Source organism: Macaca mulatta, chromosome 15 (genome assembly GCF_049350105.2).
Source record: "Macaca mulatta isolate MMU2019108-1 chromosome 15, T2T-MMU8v2.0, whole genome shotgun sequence".
In the NCBI taxonomy this organism is placed as follows: domain Eukaryota; kingdom Metazoa; phylum Chordata; class Mammalia; order Primates; family Cercopithecidae; genus Macaca; species Macaca mulatta.
In genome coordinates this window covers 79,595,443-79,615,135 of record NC_133420.1, presented here as the reverse complement: position 1 = coordinate 79,615,135, position 19,693 = coordinate 79,595,443, and the positions used below count along the sequence as shown (strand labels likewise).

At 40.4% G+C, this 19,693-nt stretch overlaps 1 protein-coding gene across 4 annotated transcripts in view; it reads right to left on the bottom strand.

Annotated features, from left to right (window-relative positions):
• Positions 1-19,693, bottom strand: part of SLC24A2 (solute carrier family 24 member 2) — a 271,443-nt gene that overhangs the window by 62,735 nt on the left and 189,015 nt on the right. For 2 of the 4 annotated variants that reach the window (XM_015117622.3, XM_015117621.3), the window contains exon 5: positions 16,913-16,963. The exons of the other annotated variants lie outside the window; for them this stretch is intronic. In XM_015117622.3, the coding sequence (XP_014973108.2) occupies positions 16,913-16,963 (51 nt within the window). The remainder of the gene's footprint in view (positions 1-16,912; positions 16,964-19,693) is intronic. 4 annotated transcript variants of the gene reach the window in all.

Sequence of the window (19,693 nt, the reverse complement as noted above, 5' to 3'; positions counted from 1 at the left end):
CCTAAGTGCTGACAATGGCTGCTCCATAGGCTAGAAGGATTTTTCCCTTAAAGATTAGTTTCTTGAAAGGCAGCAGTTGAGGGCCCATCTTCAGAAGGTAGCACACATGTGTAATCCTTCAGGGTGGTGGGGCAGAGCCTGACAAACCAGATTCGCTGATTCCAGCCCACTGGATACCCCTGGGATCGTCACAGGGCACCTTTTGAGAAATGCTATGAGGATGAGGCTAACAGGATATATGTGAGCATGAAGGACCTGGGGCAGAAGCCAGCAGAGAACCTGTGATTTTTGAAGTGATCCTCTTTGCCTTGGGGTAGGAAGACATGGCATTTTCAGGACCTGTTCATTCCCAAGTCACAAACTGTGAAGAACAGCAAACAGGGTGTGTGTGTCGGGACAGCACAATTTCATGGCTAAATGGAGGTTAAATGGATGTGATTGACAGGCGGGTAGATCTGAGTTCAAGCCCTAGCTTTCTCACTGTCTCTGCTGGGTGATTTTTGGTGACTTTCTAAATATTTCTGTGCTTTAGTTTTCCCATCTGTTAGGCAGGGATTCTAGTGGTATTGGCTGATCTGTTAAGCAGGGATTCCAGTGGTATTGGTAGAGTTACTGGTGACATATCATGTCCACACATGCCCTGTACTCACTTGCGGAAGAGGGGCTCATTTTCTGTCTGTCATCCAGGGAAGGGCTGAACTGCAGGGGTCTTCTGTGAGAAAATATGTGTAAAGGGCTTATCACAATGTGTGGCATTGAAAGAACTCTGTAAGTAAGAGGAAAAAGAGAATCCAACAGAATCTCAGGGGTAAGGGTGATGTGGCCTTGAGTTGCTATAGGAGAATTGTTGCCATCTTCTCTTCTCTCAATCCACACAGGCCGGGATGGAGAATCAGCCACATTCAGACCCAGGAGTTTAAGCATACAGGGCCTTGTTGGACTGGTGTTCAAGTTTCAGTGAATCCCCCAAAACTGATTAGAAAAAGGATCATTTTAGATCTTTCTGCAATTGAGAAGGTCAAGGTGATAGAGTTGGCTTTCTGGACTTTAAAAGTTGATACCTCTGCAATCTTAAAGTGCGAACATGATCAGCTTTCCCCCATCACCCGAAGGGCCAAAATACAGACCAAGGGACTATGTTGCTGCAAAATGGATTTGCTCAAAAGAACCTCACGCCGCACTAGGTTCTTAACCCCTCTCCACCTCAGGTTCAGAATGAGTAAGATGGAGCTAAGAAGAGCATCCAGCTCATACAGTCCTTGGAAGGTCCAATGGGTTAATACCCATTGCATGTTTCAATGGCCTCTGATAAACAGCAAGTGCTTAGGAATTGCTATTCAGAAAGTGTTGCTATTATTATGGAAGTGGCTGACAGGAAATTCTTCTCCTAAATTACTGAAAGTAAGATTGATATTTAAAATAGAACTGATGCCTAGCACCCGCAGGTGCAGACCTTGGTGGTAAAGGGATTGCTCAGATATTTTAGGCACAGATTCCAAATTGTCATAAAGGGTGGCATAGAGGAACCAATCTAAGAAATGATTGTGTAACTTTGTGCCTGCCGAAAAAGAATTATGATATTTTTGAGTACTTTTCAAGGTGAGTGAAGGAGTTATTTTTAACATGTTTCAAGGCAACTTTAAAAAATACACTCTCTTGTGGTCTAAACCCTTAAAGTGTTGTATTTTTACATAGCTACAGATATTTGTATAGTTAAAAATCTCAGAAATAGCAAACTGCTCAAATCGTGAGGCACCTACGTCAAAACCTAGTACATCATTTTAATATAGTTTAGCTTGGTCTGAAATTTGAAAGAGAGTACCAGCTGAGTGTCCTCAGAGGAGTGTATGTTGAGGGGGTGGTAGGGAAGTGCGGAAGTAAAAGATCCAAGCATAAGAGCCGAATGTGAATTTCGAAAAACAACCAGCAATCAAAATCCTTGACCAGATCATTCTGATGTAAAGCAGAAGCTTCATGCTACATGGAAAAACAACGTTTGGAGGGTCCGTTCACTCAAAGGAAATGGATTTTGTTTCTCTTCTGCTGTTAATTAAAACAGCCCCTTGGAAATTTCCTCCCTCCCATCTTTCCCACCAAGCCTATAATAGGCAGGGTTACAAATGGAACCCTTTGGGGTGGAGATGAGATTAGCTTCCAGCTGCTACAGAACATTCTAAGCATCTGCAACACAGAAACAATGATGGGACAAAAGAGAGAAAAAGATGCAAAGAGAGTGGCTACACACACCTCGGTGAACAGACCATGGCTTAGGAGAAGAAAGGGAAAAATCACACAAGAGGAAAAACTGGAAAACAGCCTTTTAAACTCTATTTTTGTGTTTTTGGTTCTGCCTTTCTTGTCTCTTTCTTTGAAGTTTATGGCTTGGCAGGTAGCTTAAAAAGCAAAAGTGCATCTGAACTTTCCTCCCATTTATTCCTTTCCTTTTTTTTTCTGGAAGCAGAGACTTAAGTTAGGCAGATAGGCCATCATCACTCTTAGAAGACTTGCAACAGAACTGATGTGGCACCGTGAAGTTATCCTGGGCTCCCCTGTTTCTCTCACACCCCACATGCCATCTACCAGCAAATCTGGTGTCTCTATTTTTAAAAGTTTTCAGAATCTGACCACTTCTTCCTTCCACCCCTTTCCCACTCCCCGCTCTGCACGCCCACCCAACCAGCACCAAGTCACACAGGAATAATTCTGCTGGTCTGAGTCTCCCCCTTCTACCCTTCCCTCTCCTTCCTCTGGCCAGTCTCATCCCAGCATCTTTAGTGATCAGTAAAACAGAATGTGGCTCTTACTTCTCTGCAAAATCCTGCAGTGCGTCCCCAGGTCAAAGTGAAAGCCAAAGTCTTACGTATTGTGTCCAGTGAAGCTCACCCTGGCTGCCCTGACCTTGTGCGCTACCCCTCTCCTCTCTCACTGCTCCAGCCATGCTGGTCTCTTTCCTGTTTCTTGAAAGCACTGTACACCATCTCACCTCTGTGCCATGGCATTGTGTGGCCCCTCTACCTGGAGTATTCTTCCCCCAGAGGTCCACAGAGCTTGTTTGAATGTCACCTCATTAAGGCTTGTCTGAGCAGTCTGTTTAAATCTATAGCTTCTCTCTCCAGCATTTCTTATCCCAAGTTTATTTTCTCTAAAGTAGTAATCACCAACTAATATACTATATTATTATGACTATAGATTATTTGGTGCTTTCCACTGGCAGCAGACAACCTTCAAAAGGGCAAGGCTTTTCACTGGCTTTGTTCATTGGTATATCTCTAGCATCAGACTGTGTTCAACAAATCCTTGTGTTCATGGTTTCTAGGCAAGTAGATGAGGTTATGACTCTGTAATGTGCTTCCTGTCAGCCAATGACCCAGAATAAATGTCTTTAGGACCTCCAAGCCCATGGCCCCAGTGGAACTGAATGTCTACCTATGGGACCCCAGGAACTTTCTAGAGGTAAGTAGGAGAAAAATGGGATGTACCAGGTGTTTATACTCCAGTGGTGGAAGGCAGGGGAGACACATCAGTTGTCCTTCTCTGCACATCTCCAGGGTCAACAAGGTGCATGTGCAAAGGAGCCCCCTTTCCATAGGACAGGAGGTTAGGTGAACACCATAAAGATCAGAGCAGGGAAAGCTGGGCCTTGGTTCCTCATTTTTTTAATTAGCTGCCCCTCATTCATCAAGGCCTAACTCAACATCTAACCTGAAGGTTTCTCTGCACACACCCCTCTTTTCCAAGTGGAAACCCATCATTCTCATGGCACTTTAACTGTACATGGTACAGTCCTTATTTCCACTTGCTGCCCACGTGCCTGCTTTCCCCAGCAGACAGCAGTCTTCTCTGGGAAAGGGATCTTCTCTCTGCCATCTTTATTATCCCTCGATAAGTGTCCTAGAATCACGCCTGACCCATCACAGGCCTCCACTGTCTTGCAGTGAAGCTCTCACTATGATCAGCTCCTCTGGGAAGTCAAGCTTCCTTTCAAGTTAGTACAAGTCACAAACTAACACACTGCAAAGAGTAAAAAAACAAAAACAAAAACACCTGTGCTATGTACTGGGCTGTGTCTGGTGAATAAGATACATCTGGCTCATACCCTTGTAGAGTCCATAGCCTGAAGTGAGGAAGAGACTTCGGATTTGTGCTCTGATGGTAGAGGCCTTCTTAGGAGGGTATGGAGGCCCAGAGAATAATAGTGAAAGTTCCTCCACACAAGATGCCACCTAGCAACTAGAGAAAATGAATCCCCTTTTATTCTACTAACTGTCTTACTGGAACAGTTAATTTACCTAATAGAGGCAGGCTTAATTTTTATTCTTAGAAGCAAAATTTTAAAGAAATTTTTATTTTTTAAAAATAATAATTTCATCTTAAAACTACCAAGAACATAGAATTTTATTTATTCCCAAATCTGTTTTTGAAGTACAACCTCTAAATTATTTTTTCTAATTTTTGTGAAGCATGATGCAAACCACTTATTTCAGGGCTACACTGATATTGGTAAAAATTAAATTACCCTTGTAATAAAGTATTTTGTAAAGTGTCTTTAGTAAATATTTTTTAATGAACCACATAATAGAGATGATTAACAACATTTAATTATATTAGATTTACAGACACAATCATAGGAGTAGTTTCTGTAATTAATGAGAATATATACATAATTATATCTCAAGTGGTGACTAAACCCATTATACAATGAAATGGGGCAGCTGAATTTCCTTATTAAGACCTTTTTCTCCCCATTTATGTCTGCTTAGCATAAAAAAAGACTTTTTTCCTCATTTTCTCTATACTCATTAATTGGAATTCTGAAAGTAACACCTGTCTTGTCTCTCTTATTTATGTATTCAGTTATTTACATAGTATAAATGTGTGCATATTTCTTTTATTCTATGGGCCCATTATTTATTCAGTTAATTAAATTGTTTCAAACTTGACCACTGGGATATTTTTCAGATTGGCTTCTGTGTTCAGTCAACAAGGTTCATCCTTTTCAAAGCATTTCTTTATTTTCTGGCATTACAAGAGGTTTCAATATCATTTTGTATGTTTCCTGGTTCAGCGCTTGGAAATAATCACTTCTCCAGAAGCACTGACTCCTTTTATTGGAAAATGGTATTTAGAAACCAAGATCTGAGAACTATGTGTGCTTATGGCTACTAAGATGTTGTTGCTCCTAGACTTTCTTAGTGGGCAAAGCTAAGAAAGATATGCATGTGTACTGAATCATGCATTCTATATCTATATTTATCTCTGTAGTTATAGCTGTCTTTATCTATTTATGACTTCTGGGCTTTAATTGTAATAGTAGTAACCAATATATTTTTCTAGCAGCTTTGTGCTCCAGTTCCATTTGAATATTTGCTTCATTTGAAAGCCATCCAGATGCAATGGGTAAATGACAAATCCAGTGCTGTCTTTTCATATGGTTACCCATGTGTGCCCATTCAGGTTTTCTTTAATAATGTTCTATAAGAATGATCTTTGTGCCACCCATAAAGGATGGATCAGCCCAAACGTGAATTTGTTCCACCATCTTTCCTAGCAGGGTCACCTTATCATTAGAAATATGAACGTGCTTTTGTAATTGGTCTCCCAGTTTTCAATTGCATCTCCTGCATCCTCCTGAATTACCCTTCACAAGACTTGGAATTGTCCACTCTTCTTATTTGTCTTATTTCTTATTAAGAGACTTAAGGAATTTTTCTTATTCCTTTTCAAGACTCTGCTTTAGGCATCTCATCCTTTTGGAAGCCTTCCCTGAGTCCCTCTCCCCAGTCATAGCACCTGATACCTATCCTATCATGGCATTTGTCATAGAGCCTCAAAAGTGTTTTACTGACATCCTCCCCAATTAGCCTGTGGGGCTCTCAAGGATAAGGATGCTGTTCTCCATTTGTGCCCTCAACGCTCACTGCCTAGGCTGGTCCTCACAAGTGTTTGTGAATATAGCAACATTAACACAAACAACAAAGAAGATGACATTAGTGGGTGTAGGTGTGAGAAAGTGCTCAGATTTTTTGCTATATGAAATGATATTCTGAGCTTATCTTCCTTTTTAGGGGTACGGAAAGAAGAAGAGCCTAGAAACACATTGCGGGAAACTTGCCAGACTTTCTGCTTGATTAACGCTGTGGGTAAGTTTCCAAAGACTAATAGTGTCTATAATTATGTTTATTTTAATACCCCCTCCTTTTTTTTTTTTAAAAAAAAGATAATCTAATTGAGTTCAGATGTAATTGGCATTTTACAAACCAAAAAACTCCCAGCAGGTATCAGACTGCAGAATATGATGTTTCAGGAAAAGGGCCAGCTTACTGATGGTGGCTGATTCTGACAGTGCTTGAGAGCTGATGTTCTTTATCATTTCAGGTCACCTGCTTCATTGTTTTAGGAACTTAATCTTTTGAACATTTTAATCTCATATATACAGACACAAATGGCTTACACAAAGAAATTCTCAGAGGTTTGCCTGATTCTCAGATTTGGAGTTCTGAGCCAGGTAGAGACTGCTAGACAGAAGCTTTAAATGTCTCCTTTTGTTCCCATCCCTGTAACTCTGGATGTCTAAGAGATAAACGAATGAAGAATCACTTTACTAAAAAGGCAGGCCTCATATCCTAAGACCTGCCAGCATTTAACCCAACTACCTCCTAATGGGCATAAAAATTCGCTTCAGAGTTATTTTGTCAAAGCCCATATTTTGGGTATGTCTCTCTGCAAGTGGGTTGTGACATTATTCATTTGGGGAGAGTTTTGATCTGATTTACTGTATCTGGAAAATAGTAGGTGCTCAAGAAATATGTGTTGAAAGATTATGATGACCTATATATAAAAAAACAGAATCAAACAAAATAGTTCTTTTGAGGAACCTATATATTACCCAATCATTTATTTTATTGTAAAGTGGAAGATTTTATATTTGGCTAATATGTATTCAGTAGTTGCCCCTATTTTGTGAACTTATAGCATGTATTGTCCCCTAGGTTTCATGTCTATGAATTTTCACTTAATCTGAGTTCTTAGTTTCTATTTTTATTTTAGTCCTCAACTTTACATTGTAATCTGGTACCTGTAAATCTCATTTGAAACTTGGGTTAGCAGCAGAAGCGCTGGCACATGCTGAGAGTCCTTAACTAAAGGCTTAGAGGCCCATGACTAAAATGAGATGATTTGGTTCACTTCAGATCTAATCAAAAGAGAAACTTACCATACCTAATTGAACATGCCAGCCTCCAAGTATAACAAATCCCCATCTTTTTTTTTTTTTTTTTTAAAAGAGCTTCATGAGTTGGGTGGGATCATATTAATTTATAATAACAGTATTCAAGTTTGACTGATGAAGACAACTTAAATCTTCATCTCTAGAGATGTCAGTAACACACAAAAAGAAGCATCCACAATTTGCCTTCTGCTGCCATTTAACACCTTCTACATATGCAATGTGGCAAAATCTGCCTTTCTTTGCCAAGTCCAATCCTTCTGCTTTTACTGCTGACAGTTTAGATCATGAAAATAAGATGCAATGAAGTTTGAAAAGCTGGATGTATTCTAAGTAGAAGAATTCCTTGGTCCTGGTTTTCAGGAAGACTGTGGCTTTACCCACATAGCTGGTTTGGTCTTTCTAACAGACCTGATGCTGGTTGCTAGCTGGTTAGTCTGGTTATGCACACAGACTAGCCTGCTGTCTTCCTAAGCTCCAGCCCCAGGGAGATGTTTATAAGAATACATCTCTGAAGCAGTAATGTGGCTAGTACTGGTACAATACAGTTTTTTTTTTTTTCTGATAAGGCCCAGCCTTACAGAGACATCTATTCAAGTGCCCAGAAAAATCCTCTGGTTATGAAAGTTTGAACTGCATGAGTTAAGCCATAAACTTGGGATGAATGAAAGATAGCACGATATCGGAAATGGTGTCTGTGCACAGTAGGGGCTCCCTGCTTTGGTAATTGCAAGGTAGAAAGTCAACTTGCAGCGTGCTCCTCAGACTTTTTATAGGGATAGCAATGATCTTGAGGTATGAAGGGCACGCACTGCAGTGGAAATTGGATATTCTGTGTAGGAAATCGGCCTTGTCATTTAATTTAGAAAGGTCAAATACTTCTACCATAACTGCACCCTGTATTTAACCCAACTTTGGCAAAAACTCAGGTTTCTAAAACAAGTAAATTAGAAGGTAGTTGTATTACAAAGGCTTATGTGCTTTGTAATGAAGTCAATTTGAGTCTCTCTTCAAAGGACTTATTTAAATTTGCTGTTTGAGGCCCCGCGTGGTGGCTCACGCCTGTAATCCTAGCACATTGGGAGGCTGGGGCAGGCAGATCACTTGAGGTCAGGGATTCAAGACCAGCTTGGTCAACACGGTGAAACCCCGTCTCTACTAAAAATACAAAAGTTAGCTGATCATGGTGGTGCCTGCCTGTAATCCCAGCTACCTGGGAGGCTGAGGCAGGAGAATTGCTGCAGCATGGGAGGCGGAGGTGGCAGTAAGCCGAGATCGCATTACTGCACTCCAGCCTGGGCAACAGAGTGAGACTCTGTCTAAAAAAAAAAAAAAAAAATTTGCTCTCTGAGGCTCTCTCATTCATTATTAGTGTGAGCATAAACTGGTGCAATTCTTTTGGAGGGCAATTTGACAAATATCTTTCAAATTTTGAAATGTATATACTCTTTGATCTGGCATTTCTATCTTCAGAAATTTATTTTATATGTATATGTCTTCTACTCAGTAGAATCTGCTCAATGGCCAAAGAGGATACTCATGTAGCATTGTTGTAAAAACTAAATAAATCAACAGGAAATGAAAATATCCTAAATGTTCATCAACAGCATACTGATTGAACCAACCATGGAACAGCCATGCAGTGAAATACTAAGTAGTTGTTAAAATGAATGAAGAAAGTCTAAATGTGCTGATGTGGAAAGATCTCCAAGATACAATTAATAACAAAAGCCAGGTTAGAAAAGAAACTGATAAAAATGGTCATCTCTAGGGAATGAATGGAATCTGGGGTAGGAAGGAGACTCACTCTTATTGTCTTTCTTTATGTAGTGTTTGTTTTCTTTTTTACTTATGTGTGCATGTAATGGTTTATAACAAAAAATAGTTAAAATTAATCCATGATTTAAGATTTCTACTGTGGCAAACGTTTGGATTTGTAACTAAAAGAGAATATTTTTCATCATTTTAAAGGTCTATTTCACTTATGTAATGTGTCACTTATCACTTATGTAATAGCACATTAGGAACTATCGAATGTACTATTTGCTATATTTAACCATATTAATAAAGACTTTGGATATGAACTAGATCAAATAATATACAAGCCTTTTATTTCAGATGCTGTGACCCAGGAACCTATCTACCACAGTCTTGGTGGCAGCTTACTCAAAATGCAAGATCAAGTTTTCGTAGGGTTTAAGTACACTGAGGATCAATGTCTATCATTACACTTGATAGAGACAGAATCTTGAGCATGGCAAAAGAAGGGGCATCAAAGTATCCAGTATCTGAACACTCTGGGTGGAGGCTTCCCTGGCTTCTCTAGACAAAGGGACTCACTCTCTTCCGAGGCAGGCCATTCCATCTTTGGTTACGCCTATAGGAGGGGTCTTCCTATGCTGGGCTGAACTCTCTTTCTCCAAATTGAGGAAGGCTGATGTGCTTTCCCAATCAGCTAGACTTAAGAGGGTCCCCAAAGCTCCCTTCTCCTGGAAAGACAGACCCTACTTTACCATGGCAAACTGCCCATGGGACCGATTTCAAGAAAGAGGCTGTAGTAACAACTTCTAAAACATTTTCAAGTTGTTTCCTAACTACATGCTGCATCCTCGTTCACTTTAGCAGAGTTTCCAGGTGATTTATCGACATCCAGACCCTCATATCCAGATAGCCCTGACTGTCCCTGACCTGACTCAATCTCCCACTCTTGCCACCAGTAAATCTCCTAGATCCTTCACCGTTTTTTCTGAAAATTCTCTTTGTCTTCTTGTTCCTACTGAAACTTGACTATTTCCTGAAGGCCCCTTTTCTCCTGTAGCCCCTGAAAAGTGGCAGCTGCCTGCTCCTCCAAACACCCTGCTCTCCCTCCTGCCCTTTCTTATTACTTCTAGCCCACTTTTCCTCCCTCCTTGGGAGCACAAACCAATAACCCCTTCTACCCAAGCTGATTTCCTGGTTTCCCTCCATTCATTCCTGAAGATTGCAGAACCTAGCTCATTATTTTCCTCTCTGTCCTTACTTCTGTCCCCTCACAACCCCATCTGTGATGACTTTTTTTAGGTGAGCCCTGCAACACCTGGCTCCTTATCTTAGTGCCTTCACCTACTCACTCCCAGCTCCCTTCGTCCTCATTCACTCACTCCTGTGGCAAGCCTACACCTCATCACTAGCAATAACTGCACCACTTCCAAAATCCTGATTTGATATTAAGTCAAAAAACCCCCGGTTTGAAGCATCCCACTTTCTGTCCATCACTCTTTTTTCTCTTTCTACTACCATGGTTCTTTGATCTTACTGGTCAATTCATTGATGCTCTCACCTTTTCACTGCCCTCTTTTAACATGATCTTCACTCAGCTCCAGAGACACCATTCTATCCTGGTTTTCTTCCCACCTCAGTGTCCCTTGCTGGGCCTCCCCTTTCTTCCCAGACTCTAGACTTTGGAGTTCCCAGGGCTCAATTCTTGGCCTTCTCTTATCAATTAGCTAGGTATTATAGTCCAGTTCTGTAGCTTTAAATAACACGTACATTTTATGACTCCCAAATTTACATCTACAGCTCTGCCTGACCTCTATCTCATGCTCCATACTCCTACACCCACCACTTTCTCAACATCTCCATTTGGATGTCTCATAGACAACTTAAATTTAACATGAGCACTCAAGCTCCCTCCTATAGCTTGCTCTATTCTCAGTCTTCTCCACCAACACACAGTTACATGAAAGTGAGATTTCCCTGTTGAGGAGAGGCTGCAAGTTGCCTATCCAATATCTATTCCATTTTCATTTCCTTATGACATAATGCCTAAATTATTGGAGACAGCAATTCACCCAGTTTAACAAACTACATTTCCAAATTGCCTTGAAACTAGGTAGTCATATGACTGAGTTTTGAGCAAATTTTACTGAGAGGGTCTTCAGGGAAAGTGCCTTAAAAAGAAGACAAAATACCTAGAGAAAATCACTTTGACCTTTCCTCCTTCCAGGAATACAGATGTGATGGCTGGACCTCCAGAGCCGCTATCTTGGACCATGAGGTGCCCTTGAGGTTACAAATCATACACTAGCATGGTGGAGTGGAAGGATGGAAGGAGCCTGGGTCTTGAATCATTGTGAAGCTGCTAGAGCTGCCATGTATTGTCTGCTACTGGAATTCTTACACTTGAGAGAAAAATAAACTTTCATCTTATTTAAGTCACTGTTAATTTGGATTTTCTGCTACATATAGCTAAAGCTATTTTGCCTGATATATCAGTGTGTATGACACAGTCTCATCCATTCATGCAAGGATTAAAATGTCCTATGAAGGTCACAGATAACAAGAAGGACTTATTTTAAAATAACATTATTTAGTGGATATATCCTGGGCAATGAAAAACATTGCTGAATGGTATTCCAAAACTTAATTTTTCTTTGAAAAGAATTAGACTATTTCAGTGCAACTAAGAACATCAAATGATTGGCTGGATGATGTGACCTTAAGATACTTTTGTTTCTTTGAAATAATGGGGGTTTTCAAAACAGCCACATGCCTAATTTAGGACCCCATGATTCACATAAGACATTATTAGTTTTTCAGCTTGGTAAAGGGGCAGCTGGTTGCCATGAAACAGTAGGCTTAATTTAATTACGGAAAAGGTTGTTATAATTTTTTCCCTTGATATCACAACTTTTCTACCGTTTTCTCCCTTATACAAATGAACAAGGATTGACTTTTTAAATAGTGGTGAAATTATTTTTCTGGAAATGTCTTTGGTTAAATGGCAGACAGTTTAGGACAATACAGTGGAGACAACTTTCCCCACATATTGCTTCATTGCAAGATATTAGTTGGGATATCTGTCTACCTACGTACCTACCTACCCACCCACCTACCTACCTACATGTCTCTGTGAAACATTTACCTTTGTAGAGCAAAACTTACTAATTCTATATACTGTCATTGGTGGAAAGGTCTTTTCTCCTTTTAATCCATCTGTCCCATCACACAAACTTGCCTAATTTTGAACTAGCATTCTATATTATTATTCAGAGTAATTTTAGGAAAAAAGCCAAGTTCAATTTATTGAGAATTTTCCAGAATGAGAATGGTATGAAATTTGGGTATCTGCAGATGAGAAACAAGCTATGCATTATTAACTTTAAAAGTTGGAGATTGCCCTTCCAAAAATATGCAGTATCACTGTATGAGAAGATAAGGTGACTGCTGCCTGTGTAGGGAGAGCTGAAGTTACCAAAAGACATTTTTTGTCCCCAGAAACATCTTGTTACAGAGGCAAAGTCCCTGGGAGGAGTAAAGTTCACTAATTTATCATTCCTAGCAAAATGTCTCTCATTCAGAGGTGCTCAGTTATTACTATGTGAATGTATTAGTACAGGTGGCAGGTAGGACAGGTTGTCATCTTGGGACACATGAACATGGCAGTGGAGACATCGCCTGCCAGGCGCAGTGCTGTGGGCTTTATGAATTCTGCCTGCCCGCATTTCCCAAGGCTAAGAAAGATGCCTTCCACTGGGCTCTTCCAGCACCTAGGGTCTCCTCATCTCATGCCTGTGTCTCCCACAAGGTCATGAGTTCTTTAGGAGAACTGTTTTTAATCTCCTCCGCTCTGCCCCCAATCCAGCACTGGTACATACTGGGTATTGATGAAAGAATACATAAATAAGTGGATAAAATTCGGATTGGTTTGGGGTGGGCAAGGAGGTTGGGTGTGGCCCTGGGAGCTGCTCCAGTGAGGTTCTAGAGTGCCTTAGTGCTGAGGGAGAGAGGGGAGGGGAAAGGGCTCGGAGGACAAGGAGAAAGTTTTCAAACATCATGATTTTGTCTTGCGTGTGAGAGTAAACGTATTATAATACCTTTTCAGGTTTAAAATAACCTTTTCAAGGCAAAGTGCTCATGTAGGGAGAAATGTTTTCTTCAATAGCTCATTGTTGTCCCATCATGATGCCCCCATTCTTAGTCTATGGTCTCCATCAAGGCTTTCTTCCCACTCCCTACGCTGTAGCCAATTCCATCTGCCCCTGTTCCACTCCCCATCTTGTACAAGCTACAGTGAAGCCCAAAGGGCGGGGCTTTGGCGGGACACAGTGCTGAGATCAGGGTCTGCATCACCACTTACCACCTCTGAGTCCCAGAACAAACTAGTTTGCTTCTCTGAGTCTTAGTTTCCTCATCTAATAAAATAACTCTTTGAGCCTTGTTTTTCTCCTCATCAATAAAATCTACCTTTTGTGATCATTATGAGGAAAGATGATATAGAATATATATAAGCCCACAGCACTGCCCCCAGCAAGTGGGAGGCACCCAGTGAACGTTGGTGTGTGCCCATCCCTTCACCCCTTTCTTAGCCTAGTAGGTCATCCTCCTTTCCTGATTTACCTCATATTTACTAATTCTTTAGGGCCCAGTTCAAAGATCACCTTCTCCACAAAATCTCCTCCCACACCTCGCCCACCCAACTTCCATGGAAAGCAAACTTTCCTCCCCTGTCGTCTGTCATCTTCTGAACACCTATGGTACTTACCACTTTCTTCCTGGTGTCTCAGTGATTGCGTGTGTTATTTTTTAATCCAAAGTCTTTATTAATACGGTTAAATATAGCAAATAGTACATTAGATAGTTCCTAATGTGCTATTACATAAGTGAAATAGACCTTTAAAATGATGAAAAATATTCCCTTTTAGTTACAAATCCAAATGTTTACCACAGTAGAAATCTTAAATCGTGGATTAATTTTAACTATTTTTAAAATCGCCTGCCCTTTACTCTTGTTTCCCCAAAGCACCTAGCAGAATAATTTGTACACAATAGGTGCTTAAAAATAATAAGTTGAATATATGTAGCAAAATTCTCTGTATTTAGAAATCATCTTTCTTTTTTGGATACAGGGTGGCATATATAATGCATCTTTCCATTTGGTCCACTTAGGAAAAACAACAACAATAAAAAAAACGACCCAGGCTTCGCTGTAAGTCACTGACCTCACACAACATCCAGAGAATTCCCTGGAAACAGTTATAAATAAGGACTTGTCACATGGGCAATCACAACAAAGCCCTGCTCAAAAGCTAGTCACAATTCTAAAATTGTGCAAATGCTTAAATGGAGGGGGTATTTCTCAAAGGCTAGCTAGGCCACAGTTACTGCCCCAAACATCTTTGTCTTTATTCTACTTCCTTAAATTGTACAACATGAAAGTGACATAAATCACATATGTTATTCTTATGTTCCAGTGGGAGGGGAGAGGTCCTTGAGAGTTTGAAGAGGCCATGCCTGGCTTCTACCAGATCTGAGGTTACTGAGCTGGCTTTGAGACTTTTAGATAGAGTACCAGAATTAGGTTTAAGCCAGACTTGGCTTGTCATTGAGGTAGCTGTCAAAGGATGTGACTTTAGGTGGCTAGATGGAGAGCTGCTATTCCAAAATATTCTTTTTCTAGTACTTGAAAGGGATTGCTATATGTTTAGAAGATTTAAAAATCTTTCAGAGGTTCCTGTTCTAGGTGAAGGATTAACTTTAACCAGCATTTCCACAAAGGTTCCACAAGAAGCTCCATATCAGAAAGTCTGGGAAACACTGTCTACTCCATCCCTCTTTACAATTTATTATATGCTGCAGTACACCGCAGCATATTGAAAACTCTTGAGAAGTCACATGATAAAGAGACCTATTTAACTTAACTCAGAAGCTCTCCCACTTATTTATGGAATCAATCTCGCCTGTTTGATTTTTCTTTTTTTTTTTCCTTGTTGCAAAATTCCTAGTGATATCATATGAAACCAGAATTTCATATAACACACCTTTAAAATGCTGCCTTTGCAGTTATTACCTATCACTGTAATGGGGATAAATTTTCAACTAAGAATGGGACACAAAGGGATATGTGTGAGGGGATGGGAAAATCAAGAGAAGGATAAAGTATGTTAAGGGTGACCCAGAGAGGGCCCCCAAACACAATTTGACAGTTTTGCTCAGAACCAGTCATGGTTCTCATTTCAGACAGGATTTTGACTGGGGTTTCCTGCTTCCAAAGCCCAGTTGTTATCAAGTGATAGAATCAGATTGGAAGTAGAATTTTGCATCTTCATCTTATCTTGAATTGTCTGGCATAGGGAGGAAAGAAAGGGAACACTTGGACAACATTTGCTCAGATGGATGTGAGAATAGGAAGGAAAGGAGAAGGGGATGGCAGGGAAACAGAAGGTACGTAGGAGGTAGGACATTCATGATAGAAGGTAATGGACAGGATGGAGGAAAGAGAGAAAGTAAAAGGCTTGACAGGTCAGGCAGATGCTAACAAACTCCCCTTCCTAAGCCAAGAATAAAATAACAGCTGGGACAGGAGACTTCCTTAAAGGTATAAATAGCTCCTTCTATCCCCTTGGTAGCAGGTACTTATTCCTACACATAGGGTTCTGCCATTGGACCTCTTGCTGCCCATGGGTCTGCATTTCCCTAAGCTGTTGGTAGGGCCCAGTCTGAGATCCTAGTAGTGGCCTGCTGCTTTAGAAATCACAGTGGTTAATTTAAAGCACAGGGCTAGCAATAGAGAAGGGCCTATGTGTTGTGTAAAAGTCAGAGTGGAGAGGGGCTAGGAAGGGGCTTCCTCTTACCCGGGGTTGTCAGATGTTTCACTTCTTGCATGCAAAGCAACTAGGAGATCTCTGGCAAGCTAGGGCAGCTTAGAAATATTAGAAGCTGAAACCAAGATATGCAACACATTTGGGAGTATCTCTTTCATGCTGAAGAATAAAATGAGCTGATTCTTCTACGAGGGTACCTTTCAATTTCTTGTCAGTATCCATGTAAAAGTCATGTAAAAACCTTAAATGTTTTTCATAACTTACAAATATTGTATATTATTAAAAAGTCACAGCATGTATGGGATGAAATAGGGGTTAAGGCAATAGGACAGCTCCCTTTACAAGAATTCAAAATCTTCACATTGCTGTTCCATGGCGAACCTATATCAGAAATGAGATTCTTCCTGGGACAAGGCTATGTTCTGGGATAGTGCCTGGAATTCATTAATAAATACACTTTAAATAAATCTCTACTCAGAGAAAATGGTTGAAATGGTATGCCTGTCCTCATGGAGTGGGAACCCTCATGTAGAAAATGCCACTGGCTGGAATGGTGGACCCAGCCTCTCAGAGTAGTGATCTTATCTGATACAATAGGGACTGCAGGGACCTAGGGCATGAGCCTACAGTCCTCTGCATCAGAATCAGGTGTCTAGCTGGTTCTGGGTATAGAAGTTACTTCAGATCTTTCATTCCTTTGCATAAATCAGAAAATCACCAGAACATACATCCCCCTCTGAAATAAAGGACATATTAGAAAATTATTGGATGAATGTTTCTATATGTTTTGTGAGCATGTGGGGGAAAGGTACTGGCACAGTGGGTATTTGTGTTTACATTACTGACACCATTTCTCTGAGTGTGTTACATAATTATGATGGTTTGAATTGCTTGAATGGAACAACATGATTACCCATGGTATTGCACGTCTCCAATTCGAAATAAACACAATGGCAAAAACTAGACAAAAATGCAGAAAGAATAGTAAGTCGCACAATGTCACTGAAGTCATGCAAAGAGGAAAAAAAAATAATAAAAAATGGGCAAGCAACAGACACCATAAATGAAAAAAAGCCAATGCATACAATTCTAAAATCATTCTTACCTTCTTCAGTCATTGTGTCATAATATTTTAGTTTTCCATATGATCCAAGTTCTACAACATCACAGTAAAAGACACAAAGATAAGGAACGAGCTATAATGCAAGAACTTTGTTTTTACACATTTTTAATTAATCAGATTCAGAGTTATACTGTCAAATTTTGCAATCGTAACTATATGGAGATGTGCAAACATGGGCCATGTGGCAGACAGCTTTCACGGCCCATTTTCAGAAATCACTTTAAATATATTATGCTACTGGGGGTAGAGTGTGCCCTGCATTACAGAATAGGGCACAGTTATCTTAACATCCAATGACACAGAGTACTTGGCAAAGATAACTTCACCCCAGGTCTATGGTAACCCTATAATTTTCATACAGGTGACAATCCAAGAGAAAGGGACTGAACAAGGACAACGTCCAGGCTCAAGGAAGTTTGCAGGCATTGTGATTCCTTGCCACAGAACAGCAGTTCAAGAAGTTCATTTCACAGCTTTTCTCCAACAGAACCATTTCCTAGAGAAAAAGGAAGGCTACCTAGGAAAATCTAACATGAAAAACCACGTTCTAAACTTCCCTTTCTCTTCTTAGATTTTAGACAGACAACACAGAGTGCTCTGGGAGGAAAAAGGAGGCATGTTCCCAGGGAAGACCACCAGCTCAGATAGGTGACAGGGCAGCCACAGCTCCAGGACTAAGGCATTGGCGGCTGCTGTGTAAACAGCAGGAGGCAGGGCAAGGACCAGCAGCTCCTCCTCTGTGTACGGATCATCAGTGGACTCCCCTGTAATGGAGACCCCTGGCAGAATGTGAGCTGTTTTGAGTGAGCTGGTGGGAGTGGCAGCTGCAGTTGAGGGGAGAGGAGGAGTGGGGATACACCATTTCTGTTTTCTTACTTCAGTTTTAAAATAGCAACTTTTATCCTTGTTTGTCTGAAAATTCTAGATTGTTTTAAGCAGTTTTGTGAGCAGGTTAAAAATATAATTTCTGGTCATAACATCACTCTCCCAATAAACTTCAAGACATTAATTAGACTCAAGAGATATTCCTGTGATTCTGCAGAATGCTCCCATGGCCCATTAACTGGGCCAGCTGCTGGGAATCCTCATATGAATCAACTTAAAATTGATGGGTTTTGTGTGCAAGATGAAGGATCTAGCTTAAAATGCAAAAATAAATATTCCTGTATTTCATATTTATATGATACATCATTTGCATATTTTTTCATGTGCCTAGGTTTCTATCTAAAATTGTTTTAATACACCAGTACAAAATTATATCTTGGGGAGAAAAATCACATGTTTATGTTTCTACGAAGAGCTGCCTATTCTGGTTTTTCTTGGATACATTACAAAAGATGCAGGTGCTTCAAAAAGAAACTGAATTTTGTGTAAATAAAAAGAAATTTTTTTTCATGACTTCTGGGGATTTCCATCAGTGAAAAAAATATGTGTGTATATATGTGTGTGTATATATATATGTGTGTGTATATATATATATATTTTGGTATTTTAAGAACAGTATTATATATTTGACATTGCACAAGTTTGGAATTCTTAAATGACCTAAATACTTTCATAAATATAAAACACATAAATATAAAACATATGTTCATAGTGGCTTCACATATATGTGTTTGCATGTGTGAGTAATCTTGGAGGAGATTAACAAATCGTATCAGCCAACAACAGCCACAATTGTTTTGTGACCTCTCTTCCTTCCCTGAGGTAAGCAGTGGAATAAGCAGCTGGCATTCTCTGCCATTTGCTCAGCAAACAGAATGTGGGTGGCTCTGTGGTTGCAAAGTTGGATGTAAACTATATTCTACACAGTGACAATACATCATTGCATCTTTATGGATCTGTTTAAGTATGCACACACTTATTTTCACGTATCAATCCCAACTGTCAAACATCTACTTGTGGCAGATGACATTATTCCTCACCTCTTCTCTTGCAGAATCAGGTACAAATAAATACATTCATATTGTTTAATTATCATTTTATTTGTACACAGTTGAATCGGAACTGTTCATATCGGACAAAGCTCACACATTCTCGACAACGTGGCAATGTCTAGATCGCTTCTTAGCTGCTTCCTTGGATGATGAACGAGACTGAAGGACAAGAACTAGGCAGAACATAACAAAAATGAGGCTAATGATGGTGGAAGAGAAGGAAGAAGAGTAGTGAAAAGCTGAATAACAGCAAGTGATGTGGCAACTCAAGGCACAGTGAGGAAGCAGCAGAAGGGAATGGCATCTGCCCAAACAAAGAGAACCATGTTTACAGTTTACTGAGGAAGAGTCAGAAAAGAATGGAGATGGAAACCAGCCTGCTAAAATATGGTCTTTAGCACTAACAGCAACAGGATGGTGAGATGGTGAACTCAGCAGCAGCATCCTAAGGAGGATAGGGCAGCATCTCCAGGAGCCACAGGCCCTCCTACCTGACGCAGGGACTCAGGAGGTGCAGAAAGAGAAATGACATGCGACTAGGACAAACAGCTTGCATGCATACACCAGAGCTCATCATGCACCTGGCTGGAGTCCAATAGCCCATGATGCCTCCTGGAAAGTAGCCTTGGCCACTGTCTATTGATAGCCTGTGGCAAGACCTAGTCTTGCTGAGAGGACCCAGGAGGCACTCACCTGCATAGGAACATGGCTTGCAACCAGCACACTCCCCATAATGAATAACCAAGGCACTCTGAACACAACTGGATTAGGATTCAAACTGAGGCTAATCCAAGGTTAGTTTTTTTGGGGATAGGAGGAAAGAAGT